We start from the raw sequence: 22,590 nt of genomic DNA, 5'->3' as shown, positions 1-22,590 counted from the left end.
CACCGCGTTCTCCCACCTACTGCTCCGAGTTTTCTTTGCCCATCTAAGGACCTTCTCTTTGTCCTTAAAACGGAGGAATCTCACCACTATGACTCTAGGAATTTCTCCTGTCGGTCCTCGCGCCATCACTCGGTATGCTCCCTCCACCTCCAACGGACCCGCCGGGGCCTCCGCTCCCATTAATGAGTGCAGCATCGTGCTCACATATGCCCCGACGTCCGCTCCCTCCGCACCTTCAGGAAGACCAAGAATCCTTAAATTATTCCTCCTCGCGTTATTCTCCAGCACCTCCAGTCTTTCCACACATCGTTTATGGTGTGCCTCGTGCATCTCCGTCTTCACCACCAGGCCCTGTAAATCGTCCTCATTCTCGACTGCCTTTGCCTTCACGACCCGAAGCTCCCGCTCCTGGGTCTTTTGCTCATCCTTTAGCCCTTCGATCGCCTGTAATATCGGGGCCAACAGCTCTTTCTTCATTTCCTTTTTGAGCTCTTCCACACAGCATTTCAAGAACTCTTGTTGTTCAGGGCCCCATGTTAAACTGCCACCTTCCGTCGCCATCTTGGTTCTTGCTTGCCTTCCTTGCCGCTGCTCCAAAGGGTCCACTGCAATCTGGCCACTTCCCTCTCCTTTTTCCATCCGTTTCCAGGGGGGATTCCCTTCTGGTTTACCGCACAGTGCTTCTAGCCGTTAAAATTGCCGTTGGGGCTCTTATTAAGAGCACAAAAGTCCGTTCCACTGGGAGCTGCCGAAACGTGCGACTTAGCTGGTCATCGCCGTACCCGGAAGTCTCGATTTAGGACGGAGTTGAGGAAGAACTTCACCCAAAAGGTTGTGAATCTGTGGAACTCCTTGCCGTGTGAAGCAGTTGAGGCTACCTTGTTAAAATGTTTTGACGGCAAAGGTAGATAGATTTTTGAACAGCAAAGGAATAAAAGATTACGGTGAGCGGAGTCCACAAAAAGATCAGCCATGACCTGACGGAATGGCGGAGCAGGGGCCAGTTCTGGTCTTATGTTCTTATTGTTCAAGGAATCACAAGTCATTTTTGCAAAATGTCCACAGTTACTCCCAGCTTCCAACTGTTTTGCCAAGTAGTAACTTCAAGTGACCGTCTCCAAGCACTTTCCTCAGTTTAGAGTTTCTTTTTTAAAAAAATATATTTTATTCAAGATTTTTTGGCCAAACATAACAGTACATAGTTTTTCTTTTAAACAACAATAAAGCAATATAAATAACAGTGGCCAGTTTTAAACAAGTAAATAAATAATATATAAACAGAAACAAAAACAAAACTAAATGGCAACTGCCTTGTCAAAAATAGTTACTCTCCAAAGATACAATCCAACAGTCCAATATACATTACCTATAACAAATGTCTATACATATACAATGACATCGCTAAGAGCCCGCCCGGATCCTCCCCCTCCTCCCCCCTGGGTTGCTGCTGTTGTCTTTCTTTGTCATTCCCTCTATCGTTCTGTGAGGTAGTCGACGAACGGTTGCCACCGCCTGGTGAACCCTTGAGCCGAACCCCTTAATACGAACTTGATCCGTTCTAACTTTATAAACCCTGCCATGTCGTTTATCCAGGTCTCCACGCCCGGGGGTTTGGCTTCCTTCCACATTAACAATATCCTGCGCCGGGCTACTAGGGACGCAAAGGCCAAAACATCAGCCTCTCTCGCCTCCTGCACTCCCAGCTCTTCTGCAACCCCAAATATAGCCAACCCCCAGCTTGGCTCGACCCGGACCCCCACCACCTTCAAAAGCACATTCGCCACCCCCACCCAGAACCCCTGCAGTGCCGGGCATGATCAAAACATGTGGGTGTGGTTTGCTGGGCTTCTCGAGCATCTCCCACACCTATCCTCTACCCCAAAAAATTTACTGAGCCGTGCTCCAGTCATATGCGCCGTGTAGAACCTTGAATTGTATCAGGCTTAGCCTGGCACACGAGGACGACGAGTTTACCCTACGTAGGGCATCAGCCCACAGCCCCTCCTCAATCTCCTCCCCCAGCTCTTCTTCCCATTTTCCTTTCAGCTCATCTACCATGATCTCCCCCTCGTCCCTCATTTCCCTGTATATGTCCGACACCCTACCATCCCCCACCCATGTCTCCGAGATCACTCTATCCTGCACCTCCTGCATCGGGAGCTGCGGGAATTCCCTCACCTGCTGCCTCGCAAAAGCCCTCAGTTGCATATACCGAAATGCATTCCCTTGGGGCAACCCATATTTTTCCGTCAGCACTCCCAGACTCGCAAACGTCCCATCTACAAACAGATCTCTCAATTGTACTACCCCAGCTCTTTGTCATGCTCCAAATCCCCCATCCATTCTCCCCGGAACAAACCTATGGTTATTTCTTATCGGGGACCGCACCGAGGCTGCCGTCCTTCCCCCATGCCGTCTCCACTGCCCCCAAATTTTTAATGTTGCCACCACCACCGGGCTTGTAGTGTATTTCTTCGGTGAGAACGGCAACGGTGCCGTCACCATTGCTTGTAAGCTGGTCCCCTTGCAGGACGCCCTCTCCAAACTCTTCCACGCCGCTCCCTCCCCTTCTCCCATCCACTTACACACCATTGAAATATTGGCGGCCCAGTAATAATCATTTAGGCTCGGTAGTGCCAGCCCCCCCCTATCCCTACTACGCTGCAAGAACCCCCTCACTCTCGGGGTCTTCCCGGCCCACACAAAACTCAATGCTTTTCTCGATTCTCTTAAAAAAAGCCTTCGTGACCATCACCGGGAGGCACTGAAACATAAAGAGGAATCTCGGGAGAACCACCATTTTAACCGCCTGCACCCGACCTGCCAGCGACAGGGACACCATGTCCCATCTCTTGAAGTCCTCCTCCATCTGTTCCACCAATCGTGTTAAATTAAGCCGGTGTAAGGTTCCCCAATTCTTGGCTATTTGAATCCCCAAGTACCAGAAGTCTCTTGTTACCTTCCTCAGCGGTAAATCCTCTATTTCACTGCTCTGCTCCCCCAGATGCACTTTTCCCCATGTTCAATTTATACCCCGAAAAATCCCCAAGTATCCGCATTGTCTCTGGCATCCCCTTCCCCGGGTCCGCCACATACAACAACAAATCATCCGCATACAAAGATACCCGGTGTTCTTCTCCTCCCCTAAACACTCCCCTCCACTTCCTGGAACCCCTCAATGCTATGGCCAGGGGCTCAATCGCCAGTGCAAACAATAACGGAGACAGGGGACACCCCTGCCTCGTCCCTCTGTAAAGCCGGAAATAATCAGACCCCCATCCATTCGTAACCACACTCGCCATCGGTGCCCTATACAACGACTGTACCCATCCGATATACCCATCTCCAAAGCCAAATCTCCTCAGCACCTCCCACAGATAATCCCACTCCACTCTATCAAATGCTTTCTCGGCATCCATCGCCACCACTATCTCCGCTTCCCCCTCTGGCGGGGGCATCATCATTACCCCTAGCAACCTCCGTATGTTCGTGTTCAGCTGTCTCCCCTTCACAAACCCAGTTTGGTCCTCATGAACCACCCCCGGGACACAGTCCTCTATCCTCATCGTCATTACCTTGGCCAGAATCTTAGCATCCACATTTAAAAGAGAAATGGGCCTATAGGACCCGCATTGCAGCGGGTCTTTTTCCTTCTTTAGGAGCGATATCGTTACCTCTGACATAGTCGGGGGCAACTGCCCCCTTTCCCTTGCCTCATTAAAGGTTCTCGTCAGAAGCGGGGCCAGCAAGTCCATATACTTCCTATAAAATTCCACTGGGAATCAGTCTGGTCCCGGGGCCTTCCCCGCCTGCATGCTCCCAATCCCTTTCACTACCTCCTCCATCTCAATCTGTGCTCCCAGTCCCGCCCTCTCCTGCTCCTCCACCTTAGGGAATTCCAGCTGATCCAGAAAGCACATTCCTTCCCTTCCGGGGGCTGAGCTTTATAATAATCTTTCGTAGAATGCCTTGAACACCCCATTCACTCTCTCCGCTCCCCGCTCCATCTTTCCCTCCTCATCTCTCACCCCCCCATCTCCCTCGCTGCTCCCCTCTTCCTCAGTTGGTGGGCCAGCAACCGGCTCGCCTTCTCCCCATATTCATACTGTACACCTTGTGCCTTCCTCCATTGTGCCTCTGCATTACCCGTAGTCAACAAGTCAAATTCTACATGTAGCCTTTGCCTTTCCCTGTACAGTCCCTCCTCCGGTGCCTCCGCATATTGTCTGTCCACCCTCAGAAGTTCTTGCAGCAACCGCTCCCTTTCCCTACCCTCCTGCTTTCCTTTATGTGCCCTGATAGATATCAGCTCCCCTCTAACCACTGCCTTCAACGCCTCCCAGACCACTTCCACCTGAACCTCCCCATTGTCATTAAGCTCCAAGTACCTTTCAATACACCCCCTCACCCTTAGACACACCCCCTCATCTGCCAATAATCCCCCCATATCTGCCAATAATCCCATGTCCATTCTCCAGGCCGGGTGCGGTTCTTTTACCTCCCCTATCTCCAGGTCGACCCAATGTGGAGCGTGGTCAGAGATAGCTATAGCTGTGTACTCCGTCCCTGTCACCTTCGGGATCAGCGCCCTTCCCAAAACAAAAAAGTCTATTCGCGAGTAGACTTTATGGACATAGGAGAAAAACGAGAACTCCTTACTCCTAGGCCTGCTAAATCTCCAGGGGTCTACTCCTCCCATCTGCTCCATAAAGTCCTTGAGCACCCTAGCTGCAGCCAGCCTCCTCCCGGTCCTGGACCTCTATCTGTCCAGCCCCGTATTGAAGTCTCCCCCCATTACCAACTTTCCCGCCTCTAGGTCCGGGATACGTCCCAACATACGCCTCATAGAATTGGCATCATCCCAGTTCGGGGCATATACGTTCACTAGAACCACCGCCTCCCCTTGCAATCTGCCACTCACCATCACATATCTACCCCCACTATCCGCCACTATGGTCTTTGCCTCAAACAGTACCCCAGTTTAGAGTTTCTTAAATCCACCGCCAGCAGTAAAGCCTGTTCCAATGATTTTTTCACAGTGGCCTTGCCAAAACAAATCTCCCAGAATCGGTAGACGGCTGTAGGAAGTGTTTCTTCGACTAGAGACCATCTCACTCCTGCTTCTGAATGTGGTAGCTAGCAAAGTCAAGCAACCTTTTGTCTCAATTCTGTAGAAGGGTCATATAGAGTCGTGTTTCTTGTTCCACGGACACTGCCAGACCGATTGAGTTTATCCAGCATTTTCTATTTTCAGATTTTCCTCTCTGCTGACCATACAAAACTGCGGTCTCTGTTCACCGATTTGTAGGCAAGACTGTAAACTCAAAAGTGGCTTCCTCTTCCTTCTTCCCCATGGTAACATGAAACACACTAACCTTTCAGCCAGATGAAAATGCTAATTATCTATCCTTCCTACCAACTCGTTCATCTTAAAAGAGAATGAACAGTTTAACAGTGCAACTGTTTACAACCCAATACCTACATCACCCTTTTGGGACTTTGGGAGACTGAAGAGTAAGCAAGAGACTAGTGCCATTGTCTCCAAGCGTAAATACCTTACACCTTCCTCTCAGTAAAGTCGACTGAAGCGTTATTTTGATCTTTTTAAAAAATATATTTATTCGAATTTTTCAACAAACCGCCCCCCCCCCCCCCCCCCCCCCCAACAAAATGAAACAAGAACAATCAGAAATTATACATTGGATTTCCCCCATATAACATTTAAAAACACAAATAGGGAAACCCCCCCCCCCCCCACCACCTTCACCCAAACAGAACCCCCCCCCCTTGGGCTGCTGCTGCTGACCTCCTCCTAACGCTCCGCGAGATAGTCTAGGAACGGTTGCCACTGCCTGAGGAACCCTTGCACAGACCCTCGCAAGGCAAACTTTATCCTCTCCAGCTTGATGAACCCTGCCATGTCATTGAGCGAAGCTTCCACACTAGGGGGCTTCGCATCTTTCCATAGTAGCAAAATCCTCCGCCGGGCTACCAGGGACGCAACGGCCAGAATACCGGCCTCTTTCACCTCCTGCACTCCCGGCTAGTGCGATACCCCAAATAATGCCAATCCCCAGCTCGGCTTGACCTGGGCGTTCACCACCTTGGACATAGTCCTCGCAAAACCCCTCCAAAACCCATCCAGCGCCGGGCACGACCAGAACATATGGACGTGATTTGCCGGGCTCCGAGCACCTCCCACATTTGTCCTCCACCCCAAAGAACCTACTCAACTTCGCCCCTGTCATATGCGCTCTGTGAGTTACTTCGAACTGTATTAGGCTCAGCCTGGCACAAGAGGAGGAAGAATTAACCCTACTCAGGGCATCAGCCCACAGACCCTCATCTATCTCCTCCCAAAGCTCCTCCTCTCACTTGCCCTTTTCACACCTCCACCGAGGCCTCCTCCTCTTCCTTCAGCTCCTGGTAAAATCGCCAAAACCTTGCCTTCTCCAACCCATGCACCCAAAATCATCCTATCCTGAATCCCACGTGCCGGAAGCAGCAGGAATTCCCTCACCTGCCGCCTCACAAACGCCCTCACTTGCATGTACCTGAAAGCGTTTCCCGGGGGTAGCCCATACTTCTCCTCCAGCTCCCCCAGGCACGCAAACGCCCCATCGATGAACAGGTCCCCCATTCTTCTAATCCCTGCCCGATGCCAGCTCCAAAACCCCCCATCCATCCTTCCTGGGACTAACCGATGATTCTCCCGAATCGGGGACCAAACCAAGGCTCCCACCTCGCCCGTGTCCCCTCCACTGCCCCCAGATCTTCAGCGTCGCTGCCACCATCGGACTCGTGGTGTACCTTGTCGGCGCTGGTGACGGCACCGCTGCCCTCAGGCTCGTGCCCACACAGGACGCCATCTCTAGCCTCTTCCACGCCACCCCCCTCTCCCTCCATTACCCACTTATGGATCATCACCACATTGGCTGCCCAATGATAACCACACACATTCGGCACCCCCCCCCCCCCCCCACCCCCGGTCACTGCTATGCTCCAGAAACACTCTTCACCCTCGGAGTCTTATTCGCCCACACAAATCCCATGATGCTCCTGCTTACCCGTTTGAAAAAGGTCTTGGGGATCATAATGGTAAGGCACTGTCATTTTGACCGACTGCACCCTACCCACTAGTGAGAGTGGCAGCATATCCCATCTTTTAAAATCCTCCTCCATCTGCTCCACCAACCGCGTCAAATTAAGCTTGTGCAGGGCCCCCCAACTCCTAGCTACTTGGATCCCCAGGTACCGAAAGCTCCTTTCCGCCTTCTTCAGCGGTAGCTAGTCTATCCCCCTTCCCTGGTCCCCTGAATGCACCACAAAGAGCTCACTCTTCCCTACGTTGAGTTTATACCCCGAAAAGTCCCCAAACTCCCTAAGGATCCTCATGACCTCCGCCATCCCCTCCACTGGATCCGCCACATACAACAAGTCGGCGGCATACAACGACACCCGGTGTTCCTCTCCCCCCACCCCCGGACCAGTCTCCTCCATTTCCTGGATTCCCTGCCTCGTTCCCCCGATACAGCCGGAAGTACTGACCTCCGCTGGTTCGTAGCCACACTCGCCACTGGGGCTCTATACAGAAGTCCGACCCAACTGATGAACCCCTCCCCGAACCTCCGCAACACTTCCCAAAGATACTCCCACTCCACCCGATCAAAGGCCTTCTCCGCGTCCATAGCTGCCACTACCTCCGCTTCCCCGTCCACCGAGGGTATCATAATCACATTGAGGAGCCTCCACACATTTGTGTTTAGCTGCCTACCCTTCACAAATCCCGTCTGGTCCTCATGACTCGCCCCCGGGACACAGTCCTCAATTCTCGTAGCCAGCACCTTTGCGTCAACATTGAGGAGCGAGATCGGTCTATACGACCCACATTGCAACGGATCCTTGTCCCGCTTCAAGATCAAGGAAATCAGCACCCTGGACATTGTCGGATTCCCTCGCCTTATTTAAAGTCCTCACTAGCAATGGGCCCAGCAGGTCCACGTATTTCCTGTAGAATTCAACCGGGAACCCATCTGGCCCCAGGGCCTTCCCCGCCTGCATGCTCCCCAATCCTTTAACCAGCTCCTCCAGCCCAATCGGTGCCCCCAAACCATCCACCTCCTCGGGAATCAGCTGATCTAGGAATCGTCGCATCCCCTCCTCCCCGCTGGGGGCTCAGAACTGTACTGTATATTCTCACCGCACTCCCCCCTCTATCCCTAACTCCTCCAATCTCCCTCGCTGCCTCCCTCTTACGAAGCTGATGTGCCAGCATCCGACTCGCCTTCTCCCCATACTCGTACGTCGCCCCCTGCGCTTTCCTCCATGTGCCTCTGCTTTCCCCGTGGTCAACAGGTCGAATTCCGTCTGGAGGTTCCGTCGCTCCCCAAGTAGCCCCTCCTCGGTGGTCTCTGCATGCCTCCTGTCTACCCTCAAAATCTCCCCCACCAACCTCTCCCTTCTCCCTGTGGGCCCTAATGGAGATTAGCTCTTCGCTGACCACCGCCTTCAACGCCTCCCAGACTACCCCCACCTGCACCTCCCTGTTGTCGTTGGCCTCCAAATATCTTTCAATAGACCCCTGCACCCGCCGGCACACCCCCTCATCCGCCAACAGTCCCACATTGAGGCGCCACAGCGGGCCCTGGTCCCTCTCCTCCCCCAACTCCACCCAATGTGGGGCGTGGTCCGAGATGGCTATGGCCGAATATTCCGTTCCCTCCACTTTCGGGATTAGCGCCCTACTCAAAATGAAAAAAATCTATCCGGGAGTAGGCTCTATGGACGTGGGAAAAGGAGGAAAGTTCCCCGGCCTGCGGCCTGGCAAACCTCCATGGATTCACTCCCCCCATCTGGTCCATAAACCCCCTGAGCACCTTGCCCGCAGCTGGCCTCTTACCCGTCCTGGACCTAGAACGGTCCAGTGCTGGGTCCAGCACTGATTTGAAGTCCCCCCCATTATCAAGCGTCCTACCTCCAGATCCGGAACCCGACCCAGCATGCGTTTCATAAATCCGGGGCATATAAGTTCACCAGTACCACCCGCACCCCCTGCAACCTATCGCTCACCATCACATATCAACCTCCATTATCCACTACAATATTCAGTGCCTCAAACGGCACCCGCTTCCCCACCAGTATTGCAACCCCTCTGTTCTTCGCATCCAGCCCTGAATGAAAGACCTGCCCTACCCATCTCTTTCTCAACCTAACCTGATCTGCCACCTTCAGATGAGTCTCCTGGAGCATAACCACGTCTGCCTTCAGTCCCTTTAAGTGCGCGAACACCCGGGCCCTCTTGACCGGCCCGTTCAGGCCCCTCACATTCCAAGTTATCAGCCGGATCAGGGGGCTACTCGCGCCCACGCCCCGCCGACTAGCCATCTCCTTTTCTAGGCCAGCCACGTGCCCGCGCCTCCCGCACCTTCCAGTCCCCCAGACGGCGGACCCCCGCCCAGACTACCTCTCCTACTTCCAGCTCCCTTTTGGCCAATGCAGCAGCAACCCAGTCCTCTCTTCCCCCCGCCCCCCCCCCCCCCCCACCACCAGATCCTCATCTAGCCATTTTGCTCCCCCATGACACTCCCGTAAGTCAGCTGACTCCTGCTGACCCCGGCCTCTCCCGCCATTTCATCGACCCCCAGTGTGAAAATCCCCCCCCCCCCCCCCCCCCCTTGGCAGTCAGTGTGCACTCCTGTCCAGCACCGTCCTTTCTCCTCCCCCACCCCCTTCCCTAAAGCGGGAAAATGCCCGCACTTTCCTGAGCTGGCCCCGCACCCTCTGGCGCAGCTCCCTTTTGCAGCCTTACCCCAACTCCCCCCCCCCCCTTCCTCCGTGGGGCCCTGCCCCTCCAACACTGACACCCACACTCTCCCACAGCCCCCACATCAAATCCATTCACCCATCCCAACCCAGCACTCAAACAAAAAGAACATTCCCCAAACGTGGTAAACACAGTAAAGATCTCCCCACGACAAACCCTCAATTTGAGTCCAACTTTTCAGTCTGTATAAAGTTCCATGCCTCATCAGGCGTTTCAAAACAGTGGTGCCGACCTTGGAACGTGACCCACAATCGCACTGGCTGCAGCATCCCGAACTTCACCCCCTTCTGATGGAGCACCGCCGTAGCCCGGTTGAAACCAGCCATCTTCTTAGCCACCTGCGCACTCCAGTCCTGATAAATTCGGATCTCAGTGTTCTCCCACCTGCTGCTCCGCTCTTTTTTGGCCCATCTCAGGACACACTCTCTGTCCATAAAGCGGTGGAACCTCACCACTACAGCCCTTGGCGGCTCGTTGGCTTTGGGTCTCCTTGCCAGGACCCGATGAGCCACATCCAGCTCCAGGGGCCTCGGGAAAGCTCCCGCGCCCATCAGCTCATACATGCCCCAGCATCGGGCCCCTCCACTCCTTCAGGGAGGCCCAGAATCCGAAGATTCTTCCTCCTCAACCGATTCTCCAGGTCCTCGAATTTTTCCGCCCACCTCTTGAGCAGCGCCTCGTGCGCCTCCACCTTCAGGCCCAAGACCTCGTCCTCGTCCTCCAAAGCTTTTTGCCGCACCTCCCGGATCGCCGCCCCTTGGGCCTTCTGGGTCTCCACAAGCTTCTCAATCGCCGCCTTCATTGGCATTTCTGTCCTCAGCTCCTCAAAGCAGCGTTTAAGAAACTCCTGCTGCTCCTGCGACCACGCTGCTTGGTCTCCATCCGCCGCCATCTTGCTTTTCCTCCCTCGCACTTTTCACTGCACCAGGATCACTTTTTTAACCACTCCACTCCTGGTCCAATCCATATAATGTCGGGGGGACCTTGCTGTCACCTTCCCACACTGGAAGCCGTCGAACAATTGCCGTTGGGGCCCCTCTGCAGAGCCCAAAAGTCCGTTCCCGGCAGGAGCTGCCGAACGTGCGACCTACCTAGGCATAGCCGCAACCGGAAGTCTCGTTATCTTGATCTCTAATAATCAAAGCACCAAGGCTACTGTCAGTCAGCCTTCAAAACAGGCCACATGATCCAGTTCTTTTAAAGCTAAAGTCAAAAATATATAATTTTATAAACCTCATTAATTGTGAAGGATGCATTTTTTATTTTTAAACTTTCATGGTTTCATGCAAAAACTCATGTCAATAAAGAGTCAAGTTTTCAACAAAAACTGCTGCTTTTCACTTGCAATTTTCTCAGCTCTTGGAAGATACGAATATCTTGCACAGAGATTCTGGTCTGTACCATTCCATGCCTTAAGTGCTCATTATTGTGTAACTTGAAAACTAATTCTTACCCAACCGCATCCAATAATAGAGGCTTTCTAAATTAGAACCAAGTTTAATCCCATCAACAAGTTCACCTCCAATGGGGCTAATGGATAGCCTTGAAGAACAGAAATCCAGGGCGATTTTGCCTTACCTACGCTAGACATGATGAGATTACTTGTAACTTTTGAGCCCCAGCCTAGGGAAAATAAACATTCAGCCTTGATCAGAAATCAAATCTGGCATCTCCTTAATCCATACGAACATACAAATTAGGAACAGGAGTAGGGAACTAGGCCCATCAAGCCTGTTCTGCCATTCAATAAGATCATGGCTGATTTGCTTAAGGAGTTGGATCACCCAAACCAAAGGAGTTTTCATTGTATTTTCAATAGCGTTATACCCTCCCACTGAGGCTTCTAATCTGTGCATGCAGAATTCAGTAAGTAAAGCTTTAAGTGAATAAGTAGCATTTTTGCTGAACCGTACTCTTCTTGAAGGACATCCATTGCTAATGTTAATGGACAAAAGTTCTCAAGAGTTTCCAAATATTAGAACTTAATGTAAAACCATAAATAGATTTTTTTTAAAAACTTGCTTCCTTCTTCGCTGTTTGTTCTGTTCAAAATTCACTTAAATCTGTACGAATTGGATTGAAACTTGAAAACAATGAGCTCACATAGGTAATATTATTCACAGAATCATGTTCACACATGACTACAAGTCTTATTTGTATAACAATAATGCAGGAGATAATCAGTGCACACAATCACATGCAATAACAATGGAGTGCTCCTGGCTTCCTCTGAAACAGTTGCCTTCCCTACACACTACTCAATAGGACATCTCACTTTCGGTTTCACAAATCCATACCATGCACTTATGAAATATGTTGAGAAAAAAATTAATAGATTAAACAAAATTAGGAAACACCAGTGAATGGGGTATATTTTCATTCCAAAAAACAAATAAAAACATCTATACATATTAATTTTTCGACTGTTTTCAGTATTTGGTAAATTTATCAAGTCTTCAATTGCATTTTCTGGCTGCATTTATTTAAAGACAGTCCACCAAATTTTTCTAACCCTCATTAAAGTTCTGAATTATTATTTTTATTTATATCCAGTGGATCTCCAGGTCTGTATTCATTATTTCAGCATATATCAGTGGTTTGTGTCTACGAGTTGTTTCACATTTTGAAAAATTGTTTTACAAGAAAATAGACTGATCATACATGCGCCTCTTGGTATGGTTCATCTGTGCTCAGAGTCCAAGGGATAAGACACTAACTGGCGCAGAATCAGCTTAGCCAACCTGGCTGGACCACAAGTACTATTGGGCCTTAATACCCAGTACTCCACAAACTTCAGTATCATCCTTGAGTGGAAGAATAAACTCCGCATCCTTTCTTGCTATAAACCATTTCCTTTGTCTCTTGAACATCTCTTGGACCGTGCAGACTCCACAGACAGCGACCCAAGCTGGGAATCAATCCCGGGCCCTTGGAGCTATGAAGCAACAGTGCTAACCACTGTGCTACCGTGCCGCCCTTCACTGTTTACAATCTAGGAATTTTACTTAAGCCGAAATGGAGGACTCTATATTCCCAACACAAATCTCCAACTCCCATAAGCTTCAGTCCATCTAAAAATAAATCTGCTGTCTGTATCCTAACTTACAATTCCCACCCATCAGACATCATATCTGGCCTCTTTCTGCACTGTAAATTTTCTGACTCTCCAATTTAAAAATGTTCTACTTCATGACCTCACCCCACCCTATCTGTGACCTTTAATAACCATCCAAAACTCCCAAGAGTTTTGTTCTTCCAACTCTGGCTTATTATACTCTCCCCACGTTTCATCAAAGCACCGCTTTCTTTTACAAATTCTGTGCAAAACATCCTGCATTTTAAAGTAGTCACATTCATTAAGGCTGTTCCTGTTATACAAGATAATACATTGGAGCCCCAGTCACGGTGACAGTGAGGGGCTCAAATCTTGTTCATTATTACTGTTGTTGCATCGCCTGTTACATGCACAACTCAGATTCCTCTTCCTTTTTTTTCCAGTATAACGCAAAACACCAATAAAAATATTTTTCAAACACAAAATACAAGATAATAGAATCATACAGAACAGGCCATTTGCTGTCATTTTGGTAAAGCTATCTAACTACTCCCCACTCCTGGACTCTTTCCACATTGTCCTGTAATTTATTTTCTTCTGCCTCTTATCATTCTTTGAGGCAATGAATTCCAGATTACACAAATCAATGTTTAAAAAATGTCCTTGTTCCACCTCTGATTTGCTTGTCCATTACCTTAAATCTATATTGTCCTCTATATTTACTCAGCAAAATCATTCATGATTTTGAACACCTCTATCAAATCTCCTAACCTTTATTGCTCTAAGCATAACCTGTCCAGGCTCTCCATATAACTGAAGTGCTTCATCCTTGGTTTCATTCCAGTAAAAGCTCTTCTACATCCACTTTAAAGCAGCATAAAAAGTGCAGTGCCCAAAATTGGACACAGTGTTCCAGCTGAGGCCTAACCACGGTTTTATACTCTTGTGCCTATATGAATAAAAGAAAGACTCTCAAATGCTAGTTTAATAGCCTTGTATTTCCATCTGCAAAGATTTGAATATATTCACACGCAGGTCACTATTTCTGCACACCCTTTAAAACTGCATCATCATCTATCCTCATTCTTCCTACCAAAGCAAATCTGAGTTACATTTCATCTGTCAAGTGTCCATTTCACACATCTGCCTATGCATTTCTGAAGTCTGTTACGAGCCTCCTGTCATTTACTACATTTCTGCATCTGAAAAACGTTGAAAAAATGCCCTGCATACCCAAGTCCAGATAATTTAATATAGAAAGGGCCTTAATACTGAGCCTTGCATACCCAAGTCCAGATAATTTAATATAGAAAAGGCCTTAATACCGAGCCTTGAAGAACATCACTGTATAATTCCTTCTGTAACTATACTGCCACCGTCCCTTCAATTTGGCCAAGGCAGCTATTATCGGTATCTGTTACCTTCTTACCGCCTTTCCCCTTCTACTTCACCTCATTTCTGTTAGAAGCAAGATATTTGCACCAAAAATGTTAACCCGTCTTTTTCCTTTGCTGATACTGACTGACCTGCCATGCATTCCCAGTATTATTCTTCATTTCAGTTCTAGCATTTGCAAGTTTTAAAATGTACATTTGTTTCTTTTTAAATATGTAATTAATCAAAGAGATTTGTTCAAGTTCTTCACGCTACTTTCAGTAGGCTAATCACCCTATAACATCTTTAAATCGGAGCCAAACAGATTTTTGTTAAGCAAAGATATTAAGGGGTATAGGCCAAAGGTATATGGGGTTAGGCCACAGATCAGCCATGATTTCACTGAATGGCAGGACAGGCTCGAAGAGATGAATGGCCTACTCCTGTTCCTATATGTCGGTAAATTATCACTATAGATTGACTTTCCAGAGAGCGTTCACAGAGCATAAAAGTGTATGTAGCTGCCATCTCTCCCTCTCACACATATACAGTCCTTTACTCCCTTCTAAACAAAGTAAATATTGGAATATAGTTTCTGTTAAGAAATCAAAATAGTAACTGGTATTAGAAGGTGGGCAAAGTTCCCCTGCCAAAAGCCAAGTTTCGCCATGTTCCCCAAATGAAGCAAGCTCACTTTTGAAAATGATTACTAATGGGCGTTTTCCGAGCAAAACCGGAGGGCACAAAATAGCACTGCTTGCCGTACGGAATTAAAAGTTGCTTACCAAGGTCATCCTTTTAACATGTCCGAAGGTGGAGATCCCCATTTTGATCACTCCAACACCAATTATCAAATTTAACACAAGGCAAAAGCGGGTGCGATGAGAATGAACGGCGGGCGGGCGGGGAGAGAGAGAAAATAGCATCTCAACAGGCACAATTTTGACAATTTGGCTTTGTGAATTGCAGTTGGAAGGCGGTCATTTAAAGCAGGCCGGTTAAGACCGGCAACCGTGCCTGGAGGAGATTCCACCCAACAACCGGTCACAAAGTAGTGTGACCCAAGTCAAGTCATTAAAATACAACCTGTTGGAAAGGGGGGGGGGGGGGGGTGAAAACCACGTTAGGCATCGAACAAATTAATTTTAAAATATTGTAATCTCATCCCCCCCCCCGCCCCAAACAGGCCGGTAGAGGAGAAGTAAAGGAGAAATTACAATCTCAAGTCCATTTCTGGTGGCGCAGCCCGCTCCAACTCGAGATTAAATTGGAATTAAAACCGAGTCCACTTGGGGTTGGGTTTTTTGTTTTAAAGAGGCCTGAATGCGGCGGCGGGCCTGCCGGCGGGCTGGGTTATCGCAATGCCCTGGCCTCTGGGGCTTCCTCCCTCTTCCCCCTGGCGCTGCACACGATACTCACTATGGCATGGCTCGGCTCCGTTCCACTCCCCCTTTCCTAACGGTCGCCGAAGTTCACTCTCATCCTTGCGCCCCGAGCTGTATTATCAGGCGCTCTCACGGAAATGTTCCCCCCCCGCCCGGTGGCGTATTGATCGGGTTTTCCTCAACCCACCCTCCTCCGATTCAAATTTCTTCACGTCTCAACTACCCCCCCCCCTTTCTTTCCCACCCCACCCCCTTTATTCAGTTTTAAACCCCCCCCTCCCACCCCACCCACCCCCTTGTCCCCGCTCCGTCTTTATAACAAAGCGCCCGGTCCCAACATGGCGACAGACGGACAAAAACAACAAACCCGCCGCAGCCAGCGCCAGCCGGCTCGACGTGCCCGGCGCGGCGTCCCCTTACGTCACCGCGTTCGAATCGACGTGCGCATTCCCCCCGCCCCGCAGGGGTCGCTCGAGCACCCAGGCGCTCTCTCTCGCCCTCTCCTCAGCCACGCATGCGCGCCAGCGCCAACACCACCCCCAGCCGGGGAAGGGAAGAGTCTGGGCCGGGCTACCGATGTACGCGTGCGTAGCGAAGCCCCGCCCCCTTCCTCCCGCCGGACGGGGCCAAACAACCCGTCTGTCTCAAGCGCGCGCACTCAGCAACGTCAAAGAGGACGGGATATCAGTGGATGGTCACATTTAGCCCGTCCTAATCCCGGCTAGCTCCCTCTGCAAAAACCATTCAGCCACCCCCACTTTCCTAGCAGCCCTGCAAGTGTTTTTCTCTTCAGATAATTATCCAATTCCCTTTTGACAGCCCACGATTGAGTCTGCCTCCATCAACATAGGTACTTGATGGCCGGTGTGGACACGATAAGTCAAATCTTATCCTAGAATTTACAGTGCAGAAGGAGGCCATTCGGCCCATCGAGTCTGCACCGGCTCTTGGAAAGAGCACCCTACCCAAGGTCAACACCTCCACCCTGTCCCCATAACCCAGTAACCCCACCCAACTCTTAAGGGCAATTTTGGACACCAAGGGCATTTATCATGGCCAATCCACCTAACCTGCACATCTTTGGACTGTGGGAGGAAACCGGAGCACCCGGAGGAAACCCACGTTCCACTCTTGGTGGAACGGTGGCACAGTGGTTAGCACTGCTTCCTCACAGCACCAGGGACCCGGGTTCAATTCTTGCCTTGGGTCACTGTGGAGCTTGTCTCTTCTCCCCGTGTCTGCATGGTTTTCCTCCGGGTCCTCCCGTTTCCTCCTCCAGAGATGTGCAGGTTAGATGGACTGGCCATGATAAATTACCCCTTAGTATTGGAAAGATTAGGTGGGGTAATTGGGCTGCGGGGCTAGGGTGGGCTGTGGGCCTGGGTAGGGTGTTCTTTGACGGGGGTCAGACCCGGTGGGCTGAATAGACATTTTTGCACTGTACTGATTCTATGATTTCTGTGCTGTAAAAACTCAGATAGGCATAGTCTTAGGTCAATGGACCGTTACATGGTCTGCGTCCCATCCGTGGTGATTTTACGGCGGGCGGGACGGAAGAATCCAGCCCGTTGACTATGACCACCTGAGGCAGTGCATTTCCAGAGCCTAACCACTCGAGGTAAGAAACATTTTTCCACCTGTCATTATTGCTTTATCAGTAAAGTCTGTGCTGTCTTGTTGAACAAATCACATCCAGAGAGGAAGCAAATTAACTATTTTGATTTTATATAAGATTTTTCTGGTGTTAGATGGATTTTAATTTCCTCTTTGGACGTGCCTCTTTGAAAAAGATTTGTCATATGGTTTAAGTCTCAGTCATCATCTCAGTTCATCGTACTCTCCCCTCCTCTGAATCTACTGTTCCACCTTAATCTCAGGCTTCCCAACTGTTATTCAGGACCAACTGCTTTGACCGTGCCATCTCAAACGGTCTTGCCACCTCCTTATGATGAAACCTGAATATACCTTAATCTGAAGTTCAGAGATCAGGATGCACTGGCTGGAAACATCCCACACGTGCACAGGACTACCTTTTTACATTCTTCAGGACATTGAATAGCCCTGCTTGCCTGTACACAGGGACAAAAGAAGAACTGCCTAAATGGGCAGAGCTGATATAATAATAATCTTTATTGTCACAAGTTGGCTTACATTAACACCGCAATGAAGTTACTGTGAAAAGCCCCTAGTTGCCACATTCTGGCGCCTGTTCAGGTACACAGGGAGAATTCAGAATTCTCAGCTGGTACAGGAATTGAACCTGCAGTGCTGGCCTTGTTCTGCATCACAAACCAGCTGTCTAGCCCACTGAGCTAAACCAGCCCCTTAAGGAGCATCTTTATCAAGTCGGTGTTCCATGGCGTAGGGGAGGGGGACGAGGCGGCAAGGGTCCCAAACCAAGGAGGGCGATACGGAGAAGTTCCAAAAAGAAGTACACGATAAGGGACAAAGACAGAGGATAGAAATAGGTCCCATTAAGTTAATAGAAAGGAGTAGAGAAATATTAGAATTAAAGAACTAAACATCCTTCCCATCCTATTCATGTATTTGTCAAGATGCCCCTTAAACGTCCCTATCGTCCCTGCTTCCACCACCTCCTCCAGCAGTGAGTTCCAGGCACCCACTACCCTCTGTGTAAAAAAACTTGCCTCGTACATCTCCTCTAAACCTTGCCCCTCGCACCTTAAACCTATGCCCCCTAGTAATTGACCCCTCTACCCTGGGAAAAAGTCTCTGACTATCCACTCTGTCTATGCCCCTCATAATTTTGTAGACCTCTATCAGGTCGCCCCTCAACCTCCTTCGTTCCAGTGACAACAAACCAAGTTTATTCAACCTCTCCTCATTGCTAATGCCCTCCATACCAGGCAACATCCTGGTAAATCTCTTCTGCACCCTCTCTAAAGCCTCCACATACTCCTGATAGTGTGACGATCAGAATTGAACACTATACTCCAAAGTGTGGCCTAACTAAGGTTCTATACAGCTGCAACATGACTTGCCAATTTTTATACTCAATGCCCCGGCCAATGAAGGCAAGCATGCCGTATGCCTTCTTGACTACCTTCTCCCCTTTCAGTGACCTGTGGACCTGTACACCAAGATCTTTCTGATTGTCAATACTCTTGAGGGTTCTACCATTCACTGTATGTTCCCTACCTAAATTAGACCTTCCAAAATGCATTACCTCACATTTGTCCGGATTAAACTCCATCTGCCATCTCTCCGCCCAAGCCTCCAAATGATATAAATCCTGCTCTATCCTCTGACAGTCCTCATCGCTATCCATAATTCCACCAACCTTTGTGTCATTCGCAAACTTACTAATCAGACCAGTTACATTTTCCTCCAAATCATTTATATATACTACGAACAGCAAAGGTCCCAACACTGATACCTGCGGAACACCACTAGTCACGGCCCTCCAATCAGAAAAGCACCCTCCTATTGCTACTCTCTGCCTTCTATGACCTAGCCAGTTCTGTATCCATCTTGCCAGCTCACCCCTGATCCTGTGTGACTTCACCTTTTGTACCAGTCTGCCATGAGGGACCTTGTCAAAGGCCTTACCGAAGTCCATATAGACAACATCTACTGCGCTACCTGCATCAATCATCTTTGTGGCCTCCTCGAAAAACTCGATCAAGAGCACAAGAAAGGGTGAGACTGAGAGGGGAATGTTAGCTTGAGTTTGGAGCTCCTGAGGTGCCATCAGGATTCAAAAGGGACATGGGATAAGTGGAATCAGCTAATTGGGTGAGTACGTCGGGTAAGTATTTACTATTTTTATTGCTTACAGTTTGTACGGTCTATATTTTCTGGTCTGTAGTTTGTTAGGGCTATATTCTGTAGTAACAAGGACCAGGGAAGAAGGGCCCAAGAATAATTGATATTATTTGTTTTTAAATATCTTCCAAAATGTTTAATTTAAAGGGGTAAGTCATGGTAGGAGAGCTCAAAGTCATGGTGTGCTAGTCCTGCTCTATGTGGGCAGCATGGGACCTTTCCAGTGCCCAGTCAGAATGTGTGCAGGAAGTGCCCCAGCTGTAGCTCCTGAAAGCTCAAGTTTCAAAGCTGGAACAGTGACTCGGACACTGCAAGGAGGAGAGTATCATAGACAGCACCACAGGCTAAGACTCCATAGGCAGGAAGGGAATGGGTGACCACCAGGCAGAGCGAGAGGACTAGGCAGGCAGTACAGGAATTCCTTGTGGCTTTTCCCCTGCAAAGAGATATACTCCTTTGGATACTTTTGGGGGGGAAAGGCCTCCTAGGGGAAAACGGCAATAGCCAAATTTGTTGCACCATGGTTGGCTCTGCTGCATGGGAGGAGTAAAAAGTGTGGGAATGCAGTAGTTGTAGGGGATTCAATTGTAAGAGGAATAGATAGGTGTTTCTGTGGCCACAAATGAGACTCCAGGATGGTATGTGTGGTATGTTCCCTGACTGGTGCGAGGGTCAAGGATGTCTCAGAGCAAATACAGGACATTCTGGAGAGGGAGGGTGAACAGGCAGTGGTTGTGGTACACATTAATACAAACAAGATAGGTAAAAAAAAAAAAAGGAAGAGGTCCCAAACGCAGAATATAGGGAGTTAGGAAGTAAGTTCAAAAGTAGGACTTCAATGGTAGCGATCTCAGGATTACTACCAGTGGCATGTGCTAGTCAGAGTAGAAATAGCAGGAGGTATCAGATGAATACATGACCGAAGAGATGGTGCGAGGGAGAGGGTTTCAGATTCCTGAAACATTGGGACTGGTTCTATGGGAGGTGGGATCAGCAGGGGGAGTATTTGCCAGAGTGGTTGGGGAAGGTTTAAACTAAAATGGCAGGGTATGGGAACCGATGCAAGGCATCAGAGGAGGGAGAAGCACAGACAAGAAAAAAAGACAGAAAGGGCAATAAGAAATGTGATAGGCAGAGAACGCAAGGGCAAAATTAAACAGGGCCACAGTGAAAAATAATGGAAACAGGACAAGTAATGTTAAAAAGACAAATCTGAATGCTGCAGGTTGGCCAGGGATGGGACTGAACATACAGGGATATTCAGTATTTAGGAAGGACAAAAAGGAAAAGTTGGTAGGAGCAGTCAATCGTGGAGAAGTTCCGGTCTCGTGGGCGAGGCCAGGTTCAGGAATTCAGTGACCACGAGATCAAGCTGGCGTGTATGATTGCCCACGACCTGGACAGGCCCTGCAAGAAGCTACACTTCGGCCGAATTATTAACAAACACACAGACAAGACACCGAGAGATTGTTCTTTCCTCAATACTTGGGGCCGTGATCGAACCTGGGACCTCAGCGCTGTGAAGCTGCAGTGCTAACCACTGTGCCACCATGCTGCCCGAGTTATCAATGTATTTAAATGCAATAGTGTATATTAGTCTTTTGTCGTGTTTTTTTCTTTTCTTTTACTTTAATAAACATTCTATATTTATTGTTTATGCAGTGACTAGACTGGTTCTTCGCTGGGTTGTACCTTATTCCTCACATTATTCCAAATCAATATACATCACTAAGAACCAGTGTTTGAAGTTATCCTTCGGGGTTTTGAGACACCCTCAGAGGTAACATCAGCGGGGTTCTTAACAATAGGCAATGGCAAAATTCAAAGAGTGCATGGGTGAACTGCAACAATTGTTCATTTCTCGGGGGCAGCACGGTGTCACAGTTATTACAGCACTGCTGCCTCATGCCGCTGAGGACACGTTTTCGATTGCAGTCCCGGGTCGCTGTCCATGTGGAGTTTGCACATTCTCCCCGTGTCTGCATGGGTCTCACCCCCACAACCCAAAAAGATGTGCAGTGTAAATGGATTGGCCACGCTAAATTGCCCCTTAATTGGGAAAAAAAAGAATTGGGTACTCTAAATTTAAAAAAAAAGAATTCAGTACATGAGGACAAAGGCATTGATTAGGAAGGGGAAAATAAAATTAAACTGTCCGCAGATTCAATAAGGAGGGGGTTAGGAAATAAGGTGGGCAGGTGGAGTTAGGTTAGTCTGGTTTAGCTTAGGCGGGAATAGTGAGAGATGGAGGGGGGTGTTACGCATTGAATTATGTTTACATTTGTATTTGGATCTTCTGTTATAATTCCATAAATGCCTTCATAAAATGTTTGTTAAAAAAAGGGGAAAATAGAGTACGAGAGTCAGCTTGCGGGAAACATAAAAACTGACTGAAAGCTTCTATAGGTATGTGAAGAGAAAAATATTGAAGACAAATGTAGGTCCCTTACAGTCAGGAGACTGGGGAATTTATAATGGGGAACAAAGAAATGGTTAACCAACTAAATACATACTTAGGTTCTGTCTTCACAAAGGAGGACACACATAACATACCAGAAATGTTGGGGAACAGTGTTTAGTGGGAGGGAGGAACTGAAGGAAATAAGTATTAGTATGGAAATAGTGTTGGGGAAAATTGATGGGATTGTAGGCCGATAAATCCCCAGGGCCTGATAATCTACATCCCAGAGTACCAAAGGAAGTGACCCTGGAAATAGTAGATGCAATAGTGGTCACCTTCCAAGATTCGATGGACTCGGGAACAGTTCCTACAAATCGGAAGGTAGCCAATGCAACCCCATTATTTAAAATGGGAGATGGAGAGAAAACAGGGAAAGACCAGTCAACCTGACGTCAGTAGTGGAGACAATGCTAGAGTCCATTAGAAAAGATTTAGTAGTACGTGCGACCAAGAGCCAGTGTATAAAGCTATGTAAATATACCATCTTGCAATATATATATCTTGCTCAGGGAGATTTTGCGTTATTTTGTTACCGGGGGGGGGGGGGGGGGGTTACTGTTTGTAAGGGGAAAAATTGTGTTGTAAAAAAGATTTAGTTGCCGGGCACTTGGAAAACAGTGGTAGAATCGGACATGGATTTACAAAATTACTGGAATTCTTTGAGGATGAAACCAGTAAACGAGGGGGAACCAGTGGATATGATTTA

The 22,590-nt window shown here is 48.8% G+C and overlaps 1 protein-coding gene across 2 annotated transcripts in view; it reads right to left on the bottom strand.

Annotated features, from left to right (window-relative positions):
* Window positions 1–15,846, bottom strand: part of papola (poly(A) polymerase alpha) — a 104,974-nt gene extending 89,128 nt beyond the window's left edge. For both annotated transcript variants that reach the window (XM_072493580.1, XM_072493581.1), the window contains exon 1: window positions 15,672–15,846. In XM_072493580.1, the coding sequence (XP_072349681.1) occupies window positions 15,672–15,679 (8 nt within the window). In that variant the 5' untranslated portion in view covers window positions 15,680–15,846. The remainder of the gene's footprint in view (window positions 1–15,671) is intronic.
* Window positions 15,847–22,590: the final 6,744 nt, after the last annotated feature.

This window comes from Scyliorhinus torazame, chromosome 2 (assembly GCF_047496885.1).
Source record: "Scyliorhinus torazame isolate Kashiwa2021f chromosome 2, sScyTor2.1, whole genome shotgun sequence".
NCBI lineage: Eukaryota > Metazoa > Chordata > Chondrichthyes > Carcharhiniformes > Scyliorhinidae > Scyliorhinus > Scyliorhinus torazame.
This window is presented reverse-complemented; position numbering and strand designations above follow the sequence as displayed.